The 18,188-nt window shown below is 35.5% G+C and overlaps 2 protein-coding genes and 1 long non-coding RNA gene across 10 annotated transcripts; all 3 read left to right on the top strand.

The window, feature by feature from the left end:
* The first annotated feature begins 209 nt into the window (after positions 1–209).
* LOC130749164 (uncharacterized) lies at positions 210–4,094 on the top strand. Of its 4 annotated transcripts, none has more exons than XM_057602470.1 (5): positions 211–572; positions 1,356–1,994; positions 2,360–2,704; positions 3,345–3,385; positions 3,578–3,717. In XM_057602470.1, the coding sequence occupies exons 1-4, from the start codon at positions 381–383 to the stop codon at positions 3,357–3,359; spliced, it is 1,191 nt and encodes a 396-aa protein (XP_057458453.1). In that variant the 5' UTR covers positions 211–380; the 3' UTR covers positions 3,360–3,385; positions 3,578–3,717. The 4 variants fall into 4 exon arrangements, with proteins under 4 accessions (XP_057458452.1, XP_057458453.1, XP_057458454.1 ...); XM_057602471.1 differs by having other exon boundaries at positions 3,531–3,610; XM_057602469.1 differs by lacking the exon at positions 3,345–3,385 and having other exon boundaries at positions 210–572; positions 3,531–3,635.
* A 3,688-nt stretch (positions 4,095–7,782) lies between these two features.
* On the top strand, positions 7,783–9,211 carry LOC130742410 (uncharacterized). The gene is made up of 4 exons (XR_009021144.1): positions 7,783–8,072; positions 8,193–8,254; positions 8,339–8,572; positions 8,978–9,211. It is a non-coding gene; the product is annotated as an uncharacterized LOC130742410 (long non-coding RNA).
* Positions 9,212–14,374: 5,163 nt separating this feature from the next.
* Positions 14,375–18,188, top strand: LOC130749024 (uncharacterized). 5 transcript variants are annotated; one of them, XM_057602291.1, is made up of 8 exons: positions 14,375–14,581; positions 14,678–14,778; positions 15,197–15,278; positions 15,400–15,720; positions 16,514–16,836; positions 16,922–17,014; positions 17,363–17,464; positions 17,564–18,188. In XM_057602291.1, the coding sequence occupies exons 4-8, from the start codon at positions 15,450–15,452 to the stop codon at positions 17,867–17,869; spliced, it is 1,095 nt and encodes a 364-aa protein (XP_057458274.1). In that variant the 5' UTR covers positions 14,375–14,581; positions 14,678–14,778; positions 15,197–15,278; positions 15,400–15,449; the 3' UTR covers positions 17,870–18,188. The 5 variants fall into 5 exon arrangements, with proteins under 5 accessions (XP_057458274.1, XP_057458273.1, XP_057458275.1 ...); XM_057602290.1 differs by having other exon boundaries at positions 15,393–15,720; XM_057602292.1 differs by lacking the exon at positions 15,197–15,278.

Here is an 18,188-nt window from a genome sequence, read left to right as displayed (position 1 = left end):
AACCTCGATGGTTTAGGGGCCATGTTGTAGTGTCACCTCACTCGTCTTGAGGCTCCGCCTCCCGAACTTATTCTCATCTTGGCTAGGAGTTTGTTAGCCTTATAGCCTTTTCGTTGTTTTTTTACTTTTTCAATATAAGAAAAAAAGGATTCAAACCCCCTTCTCTTTGCACATATCATTACTAAAACAGAAAATGTAAAATTTGCTAAATTTTTCATTTTATAATTTTCAAATGGATTTGGAGAAAATGAAATAAGGAAGCAAGTATATCCGTCGCTTCGGTGACAACAACAACTACCACTTTCTCAAACTCTGTTCCTCGTATCCCCCGAGGTTAAACACCATGACTTCTTCTTTAATTACTACACTCTCTCCCAACCATGCTTCCTTCACGACCCTTCATCACTCTCACTCTTACGGCGTCGTTTTTCTCTCCTCCCCTGTTCCTCAATCGCCGCCTTTTCCTCCGTCTCTGTTCCAAGTTTTCACCGGTGGCTAAAACCAACAACGCCATGTCTTCGCCAGCTGAACCGTCGCCAATTCGTGGAAACTCTGCTGCTCACCACGACCCTGTATGTTTCAACGACTTCCCTGAATTTTTCTTAATTGTAGTGTTAATTGAAGCTGAATCTATGAAGTGTGTATGTGAAAGATGTTGAAATATATTAAGATTGCTTTTATTTTTTAAACATATATGTTATCTTAATAGTATCTAATTTTTAGGGATGCTATATTGCTATGCAAAGAAAATATCTAATTTAGAGAAATTGAAATTTTATTACAGATTTGAATTTATCTAGAAGTTTACTTTCTTTATGATTATTAGGAGTTTACATATATGTACATCTTATTTTAATAAAATATATCTAGTTTAGGAAATTTAGATTTTGTTAAGATTTTCTTTTTGGTTTATTTAGGTGTCTTATGTGAGGGGGACTTTTTATGATTAATGAATATACATATACATATTCTTTTCTTGGAAAGTATCAATGAGGTTTCAGTTGAAGGATTACTCTTGAAATACTTGTTCTGTGTCAGTAGTATTACATTGTTCAAGTGAGCATTGAGAAACAATACTGTTTTTGCTTCCTTTCTGTAATTTGATTGTTGATTTAATAACTTAATGTCCTTTAGCAGCATTTCAGATTATTCCTATTTTTTAGTTTGAATAAGTACTCGAGCTTTTCCTTAAGTGCTTGTTGAATTTCATGTAGTCTCATAGAAAATAAGGCAGAAATATTTATACTAGTTTGTGCCTATGGCTTGCAAGATTTTATAGTATTTGTGTTAGGCTTTTCTGTGCTACACTTGAGATCATACTTCAGTTAATAGTTTTACATTTGTTATATTTTCAGGTTCCATTATCTGATTCTTCTCATGATAATGAAGCAATTATAATGATCGGAAGCAATCCTGTACCCCTGTATAAAAGGGCGAAGAATACTTCACGAGACACTTTCTCAACTAGATGCGATTCATCTGTTGGCAAACTCCCTGAGCTAATGTCTAGGTCAGATCATTTACCTTCCCCAGCAACTAGTACTTGTTCTCAACACAGAAAATCCAAGAGGAGAACTCGAATTGACTTGGGATTGACCAAGGATAGTGGTGATAACTGTAGTGAATCTAGTTGTGGTTCCAGTTTTGAAAATACTCAAAATAGTAATGTATCACTTACAAGACACAGTGATGAATCACCTCAACCTAGTCAATTTTTGAAGAAGTCTGCATCAGCCAATAGACCATATCATATCCAACACAATTTAAACTGTAAAGAAGCTGGTTACGACAGAGATTCTCCAGGTAGTACGCCAAAGTTTGAACGATATGACATCTGCTTTCACGGGAAAAGAAATTCTCCTTTAATAGGAGGATCCACATTGTTTGAAAAGAACAGCGAAAGCAGCATCGAAATGGAGGATGGAGCAACCAAAGAGGGGGTACTAAGGCCTGGAATGGTTCTCCTGAAACATTGCATAACCCACATAGAACAGGTACTTGTTTTTCACTTGCTTTAATATGCTTGCTACTTTTCTTTATGATCTTTCAAAATCCAATTTATATTGCAAAAGTAGAAATTGAAAATTATGATTTATGTTTCACTAAAGACTAAAGCATTCAGAAGAGATATATTTCAGAATAGGGAGGACTGAAAGTTGCATGATACCTAGGACACATACAACTTTCCGTCCTCCCTATTCTGAGAATTTCTCTCTTGTACTAATGCATTGCATTATTTAATGAGTTTTCCCCCATGTATTCTGATTGCTGCACCCTAACTTTTCTACATTTGATTGAAATATTTTATTTCATAGCGGGTAAGTTTAATTCTCTAACCATATTTGTTCTTATGATATAGGTCGAAATAGTGAAACGATGTCGTAAGCTTGGTTTGGGTCCAGGAGGGTTCTATCAACCATGTTTTGCAAGTGGAGCGAAACTTAGATTGAGGATGATGTGTCTTGGTATGGACTGGGATCCTCAAACTAAAAAATATGGAAATAAACGCGCATTTGATAGCAGCAAACCACCTGATATTCCCCCTTACTTCAGAAGCTTGGTTATAAGAGCAATACAGAAAGCACAAGATTTAATTCCTAGGGAACATGACATAAGCAATGTGGAGGATATACTTCCATCAATGACTCCGGATATAGGCATTGTTAATTTTTATACAACCTATGGAAGGCTTGGTCTTCATCAGGTTAGTTCCTGTTCTTGCTACACTTTCTTGCTTGTTTGTATTTTACTTCACAAAACTCATGAAATATTTGGATATTGTTGCCTTGCTCCCTTTATATTGAAAACAAAATATTAAGAAAGAAAAATGTCATCATGGATTTAGGACCAAGTATTTGCTGATGGTAATAGGCATATAGAGATATCAGGGTGTTTTTCTAAGAAATCAAACCTTCTCTTACTCTATTCCTGTGTTTCACCTATAACATCCATTTTTCTCATACTCGGTGTAATGGATGGATTCAGATCCTCTTGTCCAATCTCTGCAGCATAGAAATCATTATCAACTATTTAATAAGAAATTTTTTTATCAATATTAATTTTAGCCTTTGGTCACAACTCATAAGAATCAATGGTTAAAATTATGCAAGAGTGGCTGTAGAGAGACTTGATGGAGAGAGGATCCAAATACGTTATAATGGTGTGTTTGCAAATTTCTTGTACTGGACGCATTCAACTAGTGTCTTGTAATTTTGGTATTCACGTATAGTTTATTCATTATCTTAATCTGCATTGGCAAGCTTAAGTTTAAGTTTGAAAAGTTTTACTTCATCCATTTTGTTGTTTATTAGACCACACTCATAATACTCATAATGCAAATGCAGATATCAGTCAATTAGTTATGAGTCATGAAAGTTGCAGATAAGTAAGTCAACTTCTTAGAACTATGCAATTATATACCTCAAGTTTTTTACAGTTAATTAGATGAAATTTTGTAACATGTTTCAATGAGATTCCTCATTTTGTCCATCTACAAATTCATACATTGTTATCCATTGTTTGATGATTAGATGAATGGCAAACTTGTTCTGCTTCAATGAGATTCCTCATTATGCAGGATCGTGACGAGAGCAGAGAAAGTATCCGAAAAAGGTTGCCTGTTGTGTCATTCTCTATTGGTGATTCAGCAGAATTTCTGTACGGGGATGAAAGGGATGTTGAGAAGGCCGAGAGGGTGCTTCTAGAATCTGGAGATGTGTTGATATTTGGTGGTGAATCTCGTCTTGTCTTACATGGTGTGTCATCAATTATACCAGAATCAGCTCCGCCCGAGTTGCTGCAAGATACTCGGCTTTGTCCCGGCCGCCTCAATCTTACATTCCGACAGTATTAATACAGTCAATATACTTGTAGTCATGCATGTTATTGAAAGGGGCAACATTTGATGTATTGGTAACCTTAAATGTTGCCCTTTTCAGTAAAAAAAATCATATAAGGAGTGCCATAGCACTTGTCCTAGTGAATGTGTAGAGGGATTATGGATTGTTTATGTTTATGTCCCTTGTGCACATAACTGTCCCGTCTGATATTTAATTTTCATGCCATGTTTGACTAAAATTAGCATTTCCCTCTGATGGTTTTGCTTCCCTGTTCAGCACCATTGATATTGATTCTGTTGAGCATTAATTAAATTAAGGTGTTTGCTGTGGTACCTTAATTTAATTGAGGGTACGGTACCTTAAATGATGTAAAACTTATTTATCTCCAAAAATTTTAACTTCTAAAAGCCTCTAGCACCATTCATGAGCATTTTAGTAGATTATCTCATTATCTTGTTGTTCGCCAGACACCAATTTCCATATTTCACCCTTATTGTGGTAGATAACTCTCTTGTTCTTACATCGCATACATTTCCACTTCCACCACTAGATTCTGACTTAAAAAGAGCTGCAACAACCAGCATGACGTCTAAGATTCCAACAAAAGTTAAAATGTATAATTGTCTCTCTTTCTCTACCCTTCAATTTCACAATTTCATCTAGTCGGGGTACCGTACCCAAAAGAATTTCAGGGTACCACAGAATTTGCCTTAAATTAAATGTTATAACAGTCACTTGATTCATATGTAATTCCATTAGAAGTTAGAATATAAAATTTGTTGAAAATTCTAAAGTAATAGCCAATTTTGGTTTTTGAAGGTATCGCCGATAAGGCGATAACCATGAGACTAATCTCCTGGCTCGAAGATCATGTTAAGTGGATATCTCATAATAAATGTTTCTCCATATGGCCCTTGATCGAATCTTGAACTATGCTTAATGAATTTAACTATCTATCAGTTATACTACACCTTATTAGTAATTCTAACCAGCTAGAAACGACATAAATAAAACAGAGACAGAAGCCTTGCAAATACTATTTATATTATCTTCTTGTTACTTACCAAGATATATTTAATACGCAAAATTAATTCATATCTATATATATTAGAAAAGAAGAACTTCTAGCATGACGTGTCGCTCCCACAGGCCAAGTTAATGACGTGTCTCTCTCAGATTAATTCTCACTTAATATTTTACACGTAAGCTTTTCCACCTTAGCCCTACTTGCCACATGTGCCTGATTTTTCTTTACCTTATTTCTCCTTTAACAGCTAAACCTAATGTTCTTCCTCCTCCTCTTTTTTTCAATTGCACGGTTTCTTCTTATTCTCCTCACTCTGATTATTACTACGATCCCCATCGTGTATAGCCAGAACAACCCGTGTGCCACTTCACCGGAGCAAAGCCCCACCGTCGTCGCCGTCGTTTAGGGTTAACACAGTTTAGGGTTCCGCTCCGTCAGCCAAAGAACCAACACAGGGAGGCAATGTCAAGGTTCACTTTCTTCTAACTCTTCTCATTTAGGGGGTTGACTAACCTGCTTATTATTGATTCAATTCCTTTGTGACAAACATGACACAGAAGGAAGGCATAATTTGGTTGAAGGGGAATTGCAGAGCGAAGTGAATCGGGAAGAAGAAGAGTGGAATACCTAGCTAGGTGATTTGAACTGAGTCTGAGTAGTCACTCTATCCCTCTCTCATTTTTACTTCATGCTGCTTCATTGCAATTCCTTTCCTGTTTGGCTTTGATTTGCACCTTTTCATTGCTGTTTCCAAGCACTTTTATCATATCTTCGGTGCATACTACGTGTTCGATGAAATTCCTGAATGAATTTGCTTAACTGAGTGCATTTTCTGTTCTGCATACACATAAACTTCAGGCACATGTGTTTGGTTCTATGAGTTTTCCTACACATTTTTACATTGTCATGAGATGCAAATAAAATCTGTTTAATTGATTGATTGCTGTAAATCGTACTTCATATCATCCCTGTGGGCTGCGTTTTATGTGCTTCTTGCCTCAAGGATGTAGATTCTCCTTATTTCCCCACTTCCAAGTATGCCTTTTTTTCCTTTGAAACACTGTTTATTCTATTATTGATAATTTTGTTCATTCTTTTGTATCTCTCTGCAGGTTTGGGATTATACAAGTTTGGATATGTTAGATATGATGCAAGAGATGTAAATAAAGACTTTCTTGGGTAAGTGTGGTCATCTGTTATAATAAAGTGAAGCTCTTCACAAAATAGCTATTGTGTTACTAATTGCAGAAACATGATCACTCAGGTGCGTAGCAGAGAATAAAGTGCTGCATAGTGTCTTATTATCATGTATGAAGGTACTCACATTGTCTGTTTGTGATATGCAGTATGTAATTCTGATATAGTCTTTAAAATCAATTGTAGAAGAAAAAGAGTGTCTTTATCTAAGAATAAGTGAGATTCATTCTCCCGTTTTAATCCGTCACTGCATGCATTTTTGAGATTTGAAGGAAATTGAGAGTGTTTGTGTTTGTTACTAGGTAGAGGTGCATTGGAAGATAATGTGGATGTTGCTGCTTCTGCTTCGGCTTCGGCTTCTGCGAATCATTGTAACTTCCACCCTAATTATTTTAGTATTTTGAATCCTGTTGTGCCGCCTCCTAATGTCATATCTCAGCATTCATCTCATCACAAGGAGGATCGGTAAGCTATTTTTCTATGAAACTGCTAAATTAATTATATTTTCTCCTTCACTTTTTCATAAGTTTATTAACTCAGCCCCTAGAAGGCATTTTATGTGTAAGGTCTTAACTCTTAACCAAACTCTCTAACTTGACAGCAGCAAGGAGCTTTTAGGTCCTCTCAAGTTAGTAAAAAAGTAGCTTTGAACTTCAATATACCTGATCACAAGTCAGGAAAGGTGAGTATAATCTAGCTTTCCCACTATGCGATGATGTTAACACTTAATACATGCTTCATAAAACTTAAGAAATGCTGTTTTTTGTTGCTCTTGGAAGATTTCGATAAACAAATAACATGACATCCTTAGAAACTAATCCATATTAGTATTTAGTGCATTATTTATGTTCTCTCCTGTGATATTCTTCTGCTGCTATAGGTCTGATTGCAGTTGGTGCTTTTGTGGCGATTGAGCAGCTTTCTAAGCCATTTACTTCTGTGTTTCTATATGACAAAGAGTCCCATCGTCCCGCTCTTCTGTATGCGCTGCTTCCTTTAATCAGTTAGTCCAGTTTTCATCATCTATGCCACTTGAGAGGTAAGATAATTCTTTGGTTTTCTGCTTGGTTTGAACATCTACACTTATCGTCTTCTCTATTCGTAGAGCTTGCTTTGTTCCCTTTTCCTAGACAATATTTTGTACTATATCTGCTCTTTATGCTACCTTTAATCCATGGAGACTGCCTTCTTGACGGAATAATTGGCTTTCACTTAACTTTGTGCTAATTATGACTTCATATATTCAGATTTAGAAGTTTCAATTGCTACTGTAGCTGCTGTTATTCAATCACGTGATTAAAATTATAGCTGTTATTCTTATAGCTGTTAATTCTTATACAGAGATTAATTCATGTGCATTAATCTCTGTATTAAGCTTCTTTTACTATGTTAATTAATCAAGTCAGATTATTTAAGCATAAGTAGAACTGTTTGAAATGTGTTTACTGTTGTTATTTATTTTATTATGATGATTGGAGTAGAAGAGTAGTAATCTCCATTCTCTTATGTTTAATTGTTGTGACCATTTTGAACAGTTTTATCTCTGCTTCATGACGCCTTCAATTTGTATGGCGCCTTTCTTGATACCCTATTACATCTCAGGTATTCACTTCCTCTTTTTTTCCGTTTTTTTCTTTCTTTGGATTGGGTTTTGCGTTCTTAATAATTGGTGATTCTCAAATTGTGAATTTCTGCTGTGTATTTGATTTATGGCTTTCTATTTTGAAATTAATTTTATGCTTAGATAATTGGGTTTTGGATTACAACATTTAAATCAATAGTCATTTGGCAGGAAGTGGCTACTTACTGATTAGAATCTGATGTGTCTGATTGTGAAATGGTAGCCTAATCGAGAAGATGAATATGCTAGAATTGAGGCAGCTGGAGGTTAGGGTGCAGATGAAGATAACTCCATTAAAGCCAAGCCAACATCCTCTAGGTTTGGATTTCTTCTCAGAGATGGAGCCGGCTAGGGTGCACTGGGTCGTGCTTCACCTTCAATGTTCTCTGTGAGTCCCAATTTCCCTTTTTGTAAGTGACCCAGAAACACGGCTTTGTTTAAGCTTGCGAAAGTTTTGATTTTGTTGAAAACCCCCAAATTTTTGAAATCGATTGATTGCCATTGCAAGAGTGGATTGCTCCCAAGCCTATGCATGAGGTTTTGCTTGAGGGTGCTTTGCAACATCAAACTGTGAGTAGAGTGGAGTAAACATTGATTTGGCAAGCTTTTTTTGTTGTTTATTGTTGTTTTGAGAGTGTTTGTGTTTGTTACTAGGTGGAGGTTCATTGGAAGATAATGGGGATGTTGCTGCTGCTGCTTCTGCTTCGGCTTCTGGGAGCAGCTATACAATTATTGTTTATCTGATTCATGGGAGGCAGATAGTATACAATTATTGTTTGATTGGTGGTTCATGGTGGGGATCTTGATGGTACAAGCTTCTGATACTTTTGTATCCTACTTTTGTGTAGGTGGTACAAGCTGACTCAAAAGACTAATGAGAACAAAAAGGTTGGTTCTAAGCAATGACAGTTTCCCCTCTGCTCTAAATAAGTATGATTAATGAAAGGAATCACCTGTCTTTTGTTATCTTTTATTTTTTTTGTTAAAAAAATGACATGTATAATTGTTGGCCATAAAACTTTAAGCTTTTTATTGTGCATGCAAATGTAGAACATGACATGTAGATATATGAACATCTTTTATCATCTGGCTAACCGCAAAGTGTCTATTTAAAGTGGTTGTGGGAGCGGTTCCATAGTTTTGTATTGTTAATTTATATGTGGATAAATAGGTGAGATAATAATTGATCTACTGATACACATCGCAACACCTTCCATCTGTTACATATAGTGTTTCTTCTAGCAGGATTTATATGAAAGAATACATTTAATATTTTTTGTACCTTACATGCAGTCTATCAAGCCAGATTTGGAAGTGCAAGTTGTACCAATCAGAAATCCGTATGGCCCTTCCATTGTAGATGAAAATTTGGAGGTTGTGATTGTAAGGTTTGGAGTAAAGGCCATCTTTGTATTTGGTGTGAAGTGTCTATTAGATTTTATATATCTATAGAAGCTTACAGAAAGAAACGTGTGAGTTGGGACAAAATATTTCATTCCTATTGGCTATTTTTCTGTTCTTGATTTCATGGTTATAACTATAGTTTTGCTTTGATAGCAACCTGACTGCAGTTATGCAGATTGAAGTTGTAGATTTGGTACACTGTGATTTGAGTTGAATATATGGTTTTATGGTTCATGGTGTTGCTTTATTGATATGTATTGCCAGTTTTAGTTTACATTAAACAGATTCAACTTTCCTTAATTTAGCTTCTGTGCATCATAATTTTGATTTCAGTGTGATTTTCAAATGAGTATCTAAACATGCTTTTTATATCTCAGGTGGTATGTTTTATTGTAGCTATGCCACTTGAGAGGTAAGATAATTCTTTGGTTTTTTGCTTGGTTTGAACTAAAATTATAGCTGTTTAGAATATTAAATATATTCTAATATTTAAAATCTTTAGCAAATCTAATCTAAAAGCTATGCTTTTTATGTAGTTTCCAGCAAATCTATAGTAATCTATTTGCTTTAGATTTTTATGTAGTTTAGAATATTAAATCTATTCTAATATCTAAAATCTTTAACAAATCTAATCTAAAATCTATACTTTTTATGTAGTTTCCAGCAAATCTATAGTAATCTATTTGCTTTAGATTTTAGATTTGATACAAAAAGCAATATAAAATCTATAAATTCGTTTTCCAGCATATTAGATTTAAAAAGTTTAGAAGCATATTAGATTTGTTTCCAGAATTTCAACAAAATCTATAGATTTGTATTTCTAGGAAATATTTTATTTTATTTTATTTTAGAGTTATTTCTAGATTTTTGACACGTGTCACACCTTAATTACTATATATAATCTTGACATATTTTATTTCAAATTCAAATCAATCTTGCCATATTTTGATTTAAAACCAAATCATCCAAAAAAAGTTATTACTGATGCGATATTTTTTAAAATAAAATTCAATGAGATAACAACCGAATGCATTCAGTTTTTATTTTCTTAAAACAACTATTATATTCTAAACTAATTGATAGATATTTTTTAAAAATATTTAATTTATTTATTTAAAATATTGCATCAGCCATACCCATCAAACTCTCATCCTAAATCATCTCTATAATAGACAAATTCTCCGTGCAACGCGCGCGTTGTTTAATATGTTGGCAATTCCTTATATCTATGATTTGTGCTATTGTCTTCATATTCACGAAGAATGTGAAACGAGTTCCTGTTGATCTGGATCAGGCTTAGAAGAGAAGTCTTTATGTCCACTTTGCTTAGGATTTCTGACTCTTCTATTTCATCCGTAGTTTAATATATTTTTAATAATTAAGGTATCAATTGATGTATCAAATACGATAGACATATTCCCCGTGCAACGCGCGGGTAAAAAACACTAGTATCAATCAATTGGGCAATGTTCACGCAACGGTTCTAAGTGATGTGAACTGGGCTTTGGACTAACCCAACTAATCTAGACTTACTCAGCTTAGTGTTTGGCCCAATTTCTTTTTTACTTTTAAGTTACTTTTAAGCCAAAGTTGGGCCAAACACAATTTTTAACTAGATCTTATAAAATAAGTTACTTATTTTTTTACAAAGGAAATATAAAAAAGTAACTTTTAAGGAAAAAGTTAAATGATGGAGCTTTTTTCTAATAAGCTGTTGAGAGTGTTAACCCTTACGTTCCATTCGTTTCTTCCCGCTGTTGTGCCGCACAAGACTTCTTGACCTCCATTGATTCTCTTTTGGCATGTTCCTTCTTTTCTTTTCCTCTCCTTGTTGGTCTCATCACGTTTCTTTTTCTTCATGTTTTTTTTTTCTTCTTCTCCTTATTTGTTAGCTAATTTTAGTCAAACTGAGAGTGTTCGGAGCATCATGTTTTGGGAGTTGGATTTTCCAACCCACTCATTAGAAATGTCACCCCACTTAAAACACTTTCGGGAACTCAATTCCCGAAATATTTCAGAAATTGAGTTCCCGAAGTATTTTTCCACTTAAAAATGAGGTGTTACATTGTATTTTGCACTACCGGAAATTTAAATCCCGATTTAACTTGGAATATAAAATCCTGAAATAATTCGGAAATTAAAAAACCAAAATTGTGGGGTGGGAAATCTAGTCTTGGGGGTGGGAAATCTAATTCCCTCATGTTTTGGTTCAGGTATAGGTGCAGTTTTTTTATTATCACCTAATTGTGCAAAAGGGGGTTCCATCAGGTAAAATTCCAACCTTTATTGAACAATCCACTCAAATCCAATGAGATTTCCAAACCTAATCATCCAATTAGTCATGAAACGATAAAATGTTGCAAATCCAGGACAAGGGCAAATCAAAAAGGTTTCCAAAGAATTGTAACATACCTAGAGATAAAGCTGGAATTTTTATTGTTCAGAATACAACCCCACCTTCTAGAGCTACATTCCCATGGAAAAATGACCCAAATCAATCACCCCAGATGAAGAATTGAAGCCCTAATTTCCCGAGAACATGACAATGTTTTTTTTTGGTACATCGGAAAGATAAATTGCACCCGTCAGGAATCGATCTCTGGACCTCCCCCTACCCAACCCATATGTCCCCAGTTCCTACCAAACAGTTTTGAACTTAAAAGTAGCTTTTAAGCTATTAAAAAATGGAAACTGACAAACAGTTTCTGTCTTTTTTTTAAGCTCTTATTGTGAGCTTAAACTTAAAAGTAACTTTAAAGTAGCAAAAAAATTAGGCCAAACGTTACCTTAGTATTAAAAGAAGTGAAATTATTTTTTTTTCCGTAAAATAAATTATTTTCTTCATCGCACCACCTAAAATAAATTAGGTACGATAACGATTTGTGAACAAATGGATTTGAGCTACATATTTCAGGCATACCTCTACATGTTGCGGTGGTAAAAAAATCACCTCTAAAACATATGTCGGAAATAGGGGTGATAAAATAGCTTTGGTCTAATGGGTCAACCCATTTGGCCCACCTTTTTTGGTGGGTTGAGTTGGGACTTTGAACCTAAATCTTAAAGTGAGTCAACTCAACTGAACCCGTATTGTGGTAGGTTAATGGCGGGTTGGGTTGGGTCGACCCTCCAACCCACATTTCAGCCCTTAAGTTATGTTTGGTCTAAGACTTTCATGATTGCATAACATTATTATTTATAATTGTTAGAAGTAAACTTTTGCTGATAATTGGATAACACATAGTATTGTTAAGAAGATTAAGTGCGTGCATATCAAAAAAAAAAAAATTGACATTTAAAATGATTTGGTGAAGGTCATTAGCACTTACACTTGATAGTTGTAATGGAAGTTACACTTACAGTTTTTAATTACAATGCATGGTGAATGTTTGTTTAATATTGTGATAATTCTAATTTCTATATGTTTCAATATACAAAAGTGACAGATTTTTTTTTTATTTCACTATATTCACTAAGTAGGTCAGCTCACTAAGCGCAGATCCATCAAAAAATGGATTTAGTTGAGACTTTGAACCCAAATGCCAAAAGTGGATTAACCTAACTCAATCCAGAGTTGGATTCGACATGTCCGACCAATCCATTTTGCCACCCCTGGTTGGAGATATGTCGGGCCAGAACTATATCTTCACGTCTAACAGCTTAACAATGAAATCTTAATATTTTTTATTGAAGCATTTAAACTACTGATTTAGGATATATGTCTAATTTGCTTTTCCATATAGATAGCCATCTTCACATCTTTTCTACCATAGGATCTTAGAGATTTTATTCGTTAGATTGAGCCAGAAGGCCCTATAGCATTCCAATCGGCACAAATGCTTCAAAACTAAGTGAGTACCGTGTGGGTGAATGGACTGAATTAGTTAAGAAAATCTATCCCAACTAAAGTCAACTGATCACACGATAATCCACTTACTAGCCATCAAGCAATGCTGCCCAAGGGCAACCATAATATTGAAACACCTTCTACAAGGCTTCTTATAGTCTTTACGATCTCCGAGCCTATAAAAACTATTAAGAATCAGGGAGGCTTAACTCAGCCCAAAAGTTAGCTCAAGCGTTTAGGGTTGCTCTACCCTTTATAAACACTTGTTTGGCCATATATCTAGCCAATGTGAGACTTCTGACACACCCCACGCCACTGCTGAACATCTAGAGTGTGGAATGAACATCAACGGGTGGCCCAAATATGGGAGGTCTCCACCACAAATTGATCTATGATAGGCTCTAATACCATATTAAATAATCAATTATCTCAAAAACTTAAGTTGTTGGGTAAGAGGCAAATGAATGGTTTTATATTATATTCTAACACGCCCCCTCATGCAAGAGTTTTTTTGGGCTTGAAGTGTGGATAAATGCACAAGCCCACTTACCATGTGCTTAAATTTCACTTTTTTTAATAGAAAGTGAGGGAGTAAGGATCAAACTCTAGATCGCTAAGTCATAGAGGCTCTGATATCATATTAAGAATTAGGAAGACCTAACTCAACCCAAAAGCTAGCTCAAGAGTTGACGGTTGCTATACCCTTTATAAACACTTGTTTGATCATACCTCTAATATGGGACTTCTAACAAAAACATGTGTAGTCATTCATTTATGTATACAGTACTACTTATTATGCTAAACTCCAAGTTTTTCTTAGACTTTGAAATTCTCTATTTTCCCTTTCACTAACTTGGACGTCAAAATTTCTTCTACAGATACACAATCGAGTCAATGCAGCTCCGCAGTGCAAGCAAACGTGAACAAGGCCGTGTACCACCACGGGAAGTAAGGAGATTCTGGCAATCTCATTTCATGAAGAACAACACCAAACACAGATGTCAAGGTACTTAGAATAAGGAATTGGTCCAGTCCTGCAATGTAGTATGTTAATATTATACTCAAGCAAAATGAATATGTATCCACATACACCTAGTTGGGTTTGATCACTATCAGAAAACATTCAAGTAGCAACTGACCAAATCCGTCGCTAAAACGGTTGGCAACCGATTGAGTCGATGCACTACAACAAAACTGGTGTTTAGCGACGGATATTTTGCGGCGGTTACGCAAAAACCGCCGCAAAATGTAAACTTGAGGCACTTTTTCATGCGGTTATGCAAGCCGCCGCAGTTTTCGAACAATTTTGCGGCGGTTTAGGTCAACTAGTGGCGGTTTTTAGACATTTGCGGCGGTTATTTCAGAGGCGGTTCAACCAGGCGCCGCAGAATGATTAAATCAGGAAAACCTAAAATAAACCCACCTCACCTGAACCCACCACAGAAGCAATTTCAGATCGCGTTTTTTCATCTCAGGAAATACCCACCACACCTTCACCTCTCTCAGCATCGCGATTCTTCTCAACTTCGTGATTCTTCACCTCTCTTAGCATCGTAATTCTTCATCTCGCTCAGCATCGTGATTCTTCATCTCTCAGCGATGGCGAACACCTCAGAAGCAAAGCTCACGCCAGTCATTGATTGAAGGTAAGCACTTTGTTTCATCTCGCGAATTGATCAGGAGTTAGGGATTTTAGTTTTTAGATTTCAGGTTTTTGATTTGGATCTGTTTGATTTGGTTAGGAATTAGGGATTTTAGATTTCAGATTTCCACATTCTCATCAAAACTGATGTTTGTGCTCTCGGTTCTCAGTTCTCACTCAGATTTTGGTCTTTGATTGAAGGTAAGCACCTAGTTCTTGGTTTCAATTTCTTCTCAGTTGTGCTTTCACTTCACTCAGTGAATGTGGTTTCGTAACATAGTAGCTTCTAGCGTTGATAGTTCAAGCGTTAATTGCTATTTTCTTTGAATTTGTACCTCTGTATGTTTCATCTTTCTTCATCCTTTTTCTTATCATTGATTGAGGCTTTGAAATTTGAGTTAACTAAACCAAATTGCTATATCTGTATGTAATGATTCCTGAAACCTTGGCACCACCATCAATCTGATTTGCATCTTACTCTTTTCATATTACTGATAGCCGCTGTCAAGTTCTTATTAAATTCTTTATAATGTCTCAATTCCTTAATTATTTTGGGTTATACCTTTATGTCATGTCATGAGGTTTCGGCTGTTTTGAATGAATTGTCTTCATTCTTTAGGCAATTATGTGGTAAAGTGTTGAATGTGAAAGCTTTAGATAAACTACAACATGATATTGTGCTCACTTTATGCCAATTGAGTGTAAGTCTATGCCTGCCCTTCTACTTTGTGGTGTTAAAAATTCTGGTTCAGTTCTCTCTCAGCACTCATCAGATCTAAATTTAACGTGGCCCTTTTTTTTTATTTCATTTGAAGGTCTCAGATCATTTTGGATTAAAAATCTTAGGAGCAAAGAACTAAGGAAGATTGGATATGGCAACTAGACGCGTTCATTACGCTCCTCTTGCCACGGATGAGGATGATTATATTGGTGATAGAAGTAGACCATTTGACCCTCGATTTGATTATATCCCAAAAGCCTTGGATAAAGTTCCCTGGAAATCCATTGTCCTTGCACTCTTCCTGTTATTTCTCGGTACAGGACTACTATTTCTGTCATACTTTATCTTCACTGGTCATATGGGGGGAGAACGGTCTCAAGCTTATGGCCTTTTAGCCCTTGGCTTTCTTAGCTTTCTCCCAGGTATGTTGAAGTCTCAAGATGTTGTTACATGCATTGTTTACGTGTGCAAAGTGCTTTGGTTGAATAAATATAAAGAATTAGGAAATTTAATTGTTTATGACAACTCTCTGAGGCTGAAAATATGCTTCTGTGTATATGTTAATAGTTATGCATTAAGATCTATCTTGGCTGCAACTGCTTTCAGCTTTACAGTCAGAAATACAAACCAGCATACAGGTTTCAATCTTGTCAATGTTCGAGTGAATTTGGTCAATTGGAGGATAGTGGATGCACCTTATGATTTGCAGAGATAATTCTGATAGGAACTGAATTTAATATGGAATTATTCAAAAGATAGAAAAGCTGTAAATAAATTGTAAAACAGAAAAGCTTCTGCCTTATAACTAGAATTACACATACTATGAGGCATACTACTCTGTATCCAGATCACATGTCCTACTTTCCTGTCCCACCTTAGAGTGTCATTTATAGTAACACAATTTAGGTAAATGACAGTGATATCTATCTCCATCCCAATGGATAGGGTTACCATTACAAATTAATGATTTCTTTCAATCACTTATATATGTGGAGTGATGTTGCTTGACATGATTTTTACCTGTTTTATTTGTTCTAGAACTTTTATGTCTGGCTACTTATCTTTTTCTTAGACAGAGAGTAGTTTTTAGCTTGTATCTACCATGCAGCCTCTTTTTGGTTATCACCCTTTAACTCTGCTGAGATGAACTTATCTTTCATGAGGATTTTTTGTCGACTAAACTTGTTGCACACGTCGATTGATTTTTTGATACAGGCTTTTATGAGACTCGAATTGCATATTATGCATGGCGGGGTGCCAAAGGATTCTGGGTAATGCTTTCTACACCAATACAAATTCAGGGTAATGCTTCTACCATTAGTGAAAGTGCATCCCATGCTTCAGCACAAAGTGAGCCCGTAGTTCCTACTTTCTCATCCATCCCATCCATCCCATCCATTAGTGTTGCATCACAAAGCCCCCAAACTGCACACTCATTTGACCAAAATGACAATCTTACGGAAGTTAACAGCCCAGAAGGCATGCCGATAGAGCAATGGGCTTCTTTTCTAACTTACCGTCTGAAGGAGGAAACAATGGTAATGAGATATTTTTGTGTGATAATTCTCTAATAATAGTTATCAGCTACTGATTTTGTTATTTTTTTATTCCTTCACAATGTAGAAAATGTCTGAAACGAATGCCTTAAATAGACAAAAACAAACTATACCGCACACGCTTGGCACAAAGACCATTGCAAGGAAGAGGCATGAGCTGGTAAAATCACTAATCTGATATATTTTTTATTTCATTTCTCCTATGCTGTTTCTCTCCTCTGAATGTTCTCGGCCTATGTCATTGATATTCCTGGTTGAAATCAGTTAGTTTTCTGCTATGCAAGCTGGCATATGCAGATTCACAGATTGCAGTTTCTTTTTCTTGTTCTTCATCAAGCTTGTTTTTCCTGTGGTTGCTGGTACCTGGTTGTGCTGAAATTTATGTGCTTCGAAATTGTTTTGAAGATGTTGTTGCTGCTGTTAGGATTAGAACTTTTATTTTCTCCTATTTCCTTATTCTAGAGTTGTTGCTGTTTTTAACTTGTGGTTGTGCTGATAATTTTTTTAGGAAATTGAAACCGGCCGATCATATAGTAGAGCGGAAATGTACTCCATTTCACACAAGAAAAGTGATGGCTCTTTTGTAAATGAAGAAGCAAAACAAAAGAGTGTGAGTATAGTTACAAGTTTCTATTTCCTTTGAAATTTTATAACTATCAAATATGCTTTGTATGTTTGATGGCATGCACATGTTTAATTTTTTGTGTAGGATTTATTGGAGAAGGAACTTGAAAAGAATTGTTCTGAAGAGGCTGCCTATGTTAAAGTTTTTAGGAAAGATCGCTCAGGATACGTGAGAGGCATGGGCTTTGGTGTTTGTCCATCTCAAGTGTTGGAATCTGCTAGCAGCTCTAGTAGCTCGCAATTTGCTGGCATCACATTGGCTGAATGGAATGCCATGAAATCAGAATTGCAGGAGAGCAATGCGAAATTTCAAGCTTTAGAGGAACGAATGAATTCTTTCATGCAACAGTTTGGAGGTCAAGGGCCACCTAACCAGGTATTGAAGCTTTAGATTTCAAGTGTGTTCATCTTGTTTCAATGTTTCCCTAGCTCTTCACTGTTTTCTATTTCTCTTTCACTCTTATCTTTGTGACTGGACACTGGAAAAGTTGATCAATTTATGGTGATAATGCTAATGTGACCTTACTTCTATTTTGTAGAGTTAAGTACAAGTCCAATTTATTTTGTCATATTTAGTATTTTGCATTAATCTCCTATCCACACTTATTATGTGATAAACACTTATTTTGTAAGTTGTACTTGATCATATTATACTTCTATTTTGTAAGTTACTTTTTATGAATCCTTTAAATACATTTGGGTGGATGAAA

The sequence above is a fragment of the Lotus japonicus genome, chromosome 3 (assembly GCF_012489685.1).
Source record: "Lotus japonicus ecotype B-129 chromosome 3, LjGifu_v1.2".
Taxonomy (NCBI): Eukaryota; Viridiplantae; Streptophyta; class Magnoliopsida; order Fabales; family Fabaceae; genus Lotus; species Lotus japonicus.
Note: the sequence above shows the minus strand (reverse complement) of the source record. Positions and strands in the feature narration are given on the sequence as shown.

Coding starts and splice junctions, on each gene's coding strand:
- LOC130749164 (XM_057602468.1), top strand. CDS start 381: ATGCTTCCTTCACGACCCTTCATCACTCTCACTCTTACGGCGTCGTTT. Junction 573..1,355: donor CTGCTGCTCACCACGACCCT/GTATGTTTCAAC, acceptor TTATATTTTCAG/GTTCCATTATCTGATTCTTC. Junction 1,995..2,359: donor GCATAACCCACATAGAACAG/GTACTTGTTTTT, acceptor CTTATGATATAG/GTCGAAATAGTGAAACGATG.
- LOC130749024 (XM_057602293.1), top strand. CDS start 15,450: ATGGCAACTAGACGCGTTCATTACGCTCCTCTTGCCACGGATGAGGAT. Junction 15,721..16,513: donor CTTTCTTAGCTTTCTCCCAG/GTATGTTGAAGT, acceptor TTTTTGATACAG/GCTTTTATGAGACTCGAATT. Junction 17,465..17,563: donor AAGAAGCAAAACAAAAGAGT/GTGAGTATAGTT, acceptor TTTTTTGTGTAG/GATTTATTGGAGAAGGAACT.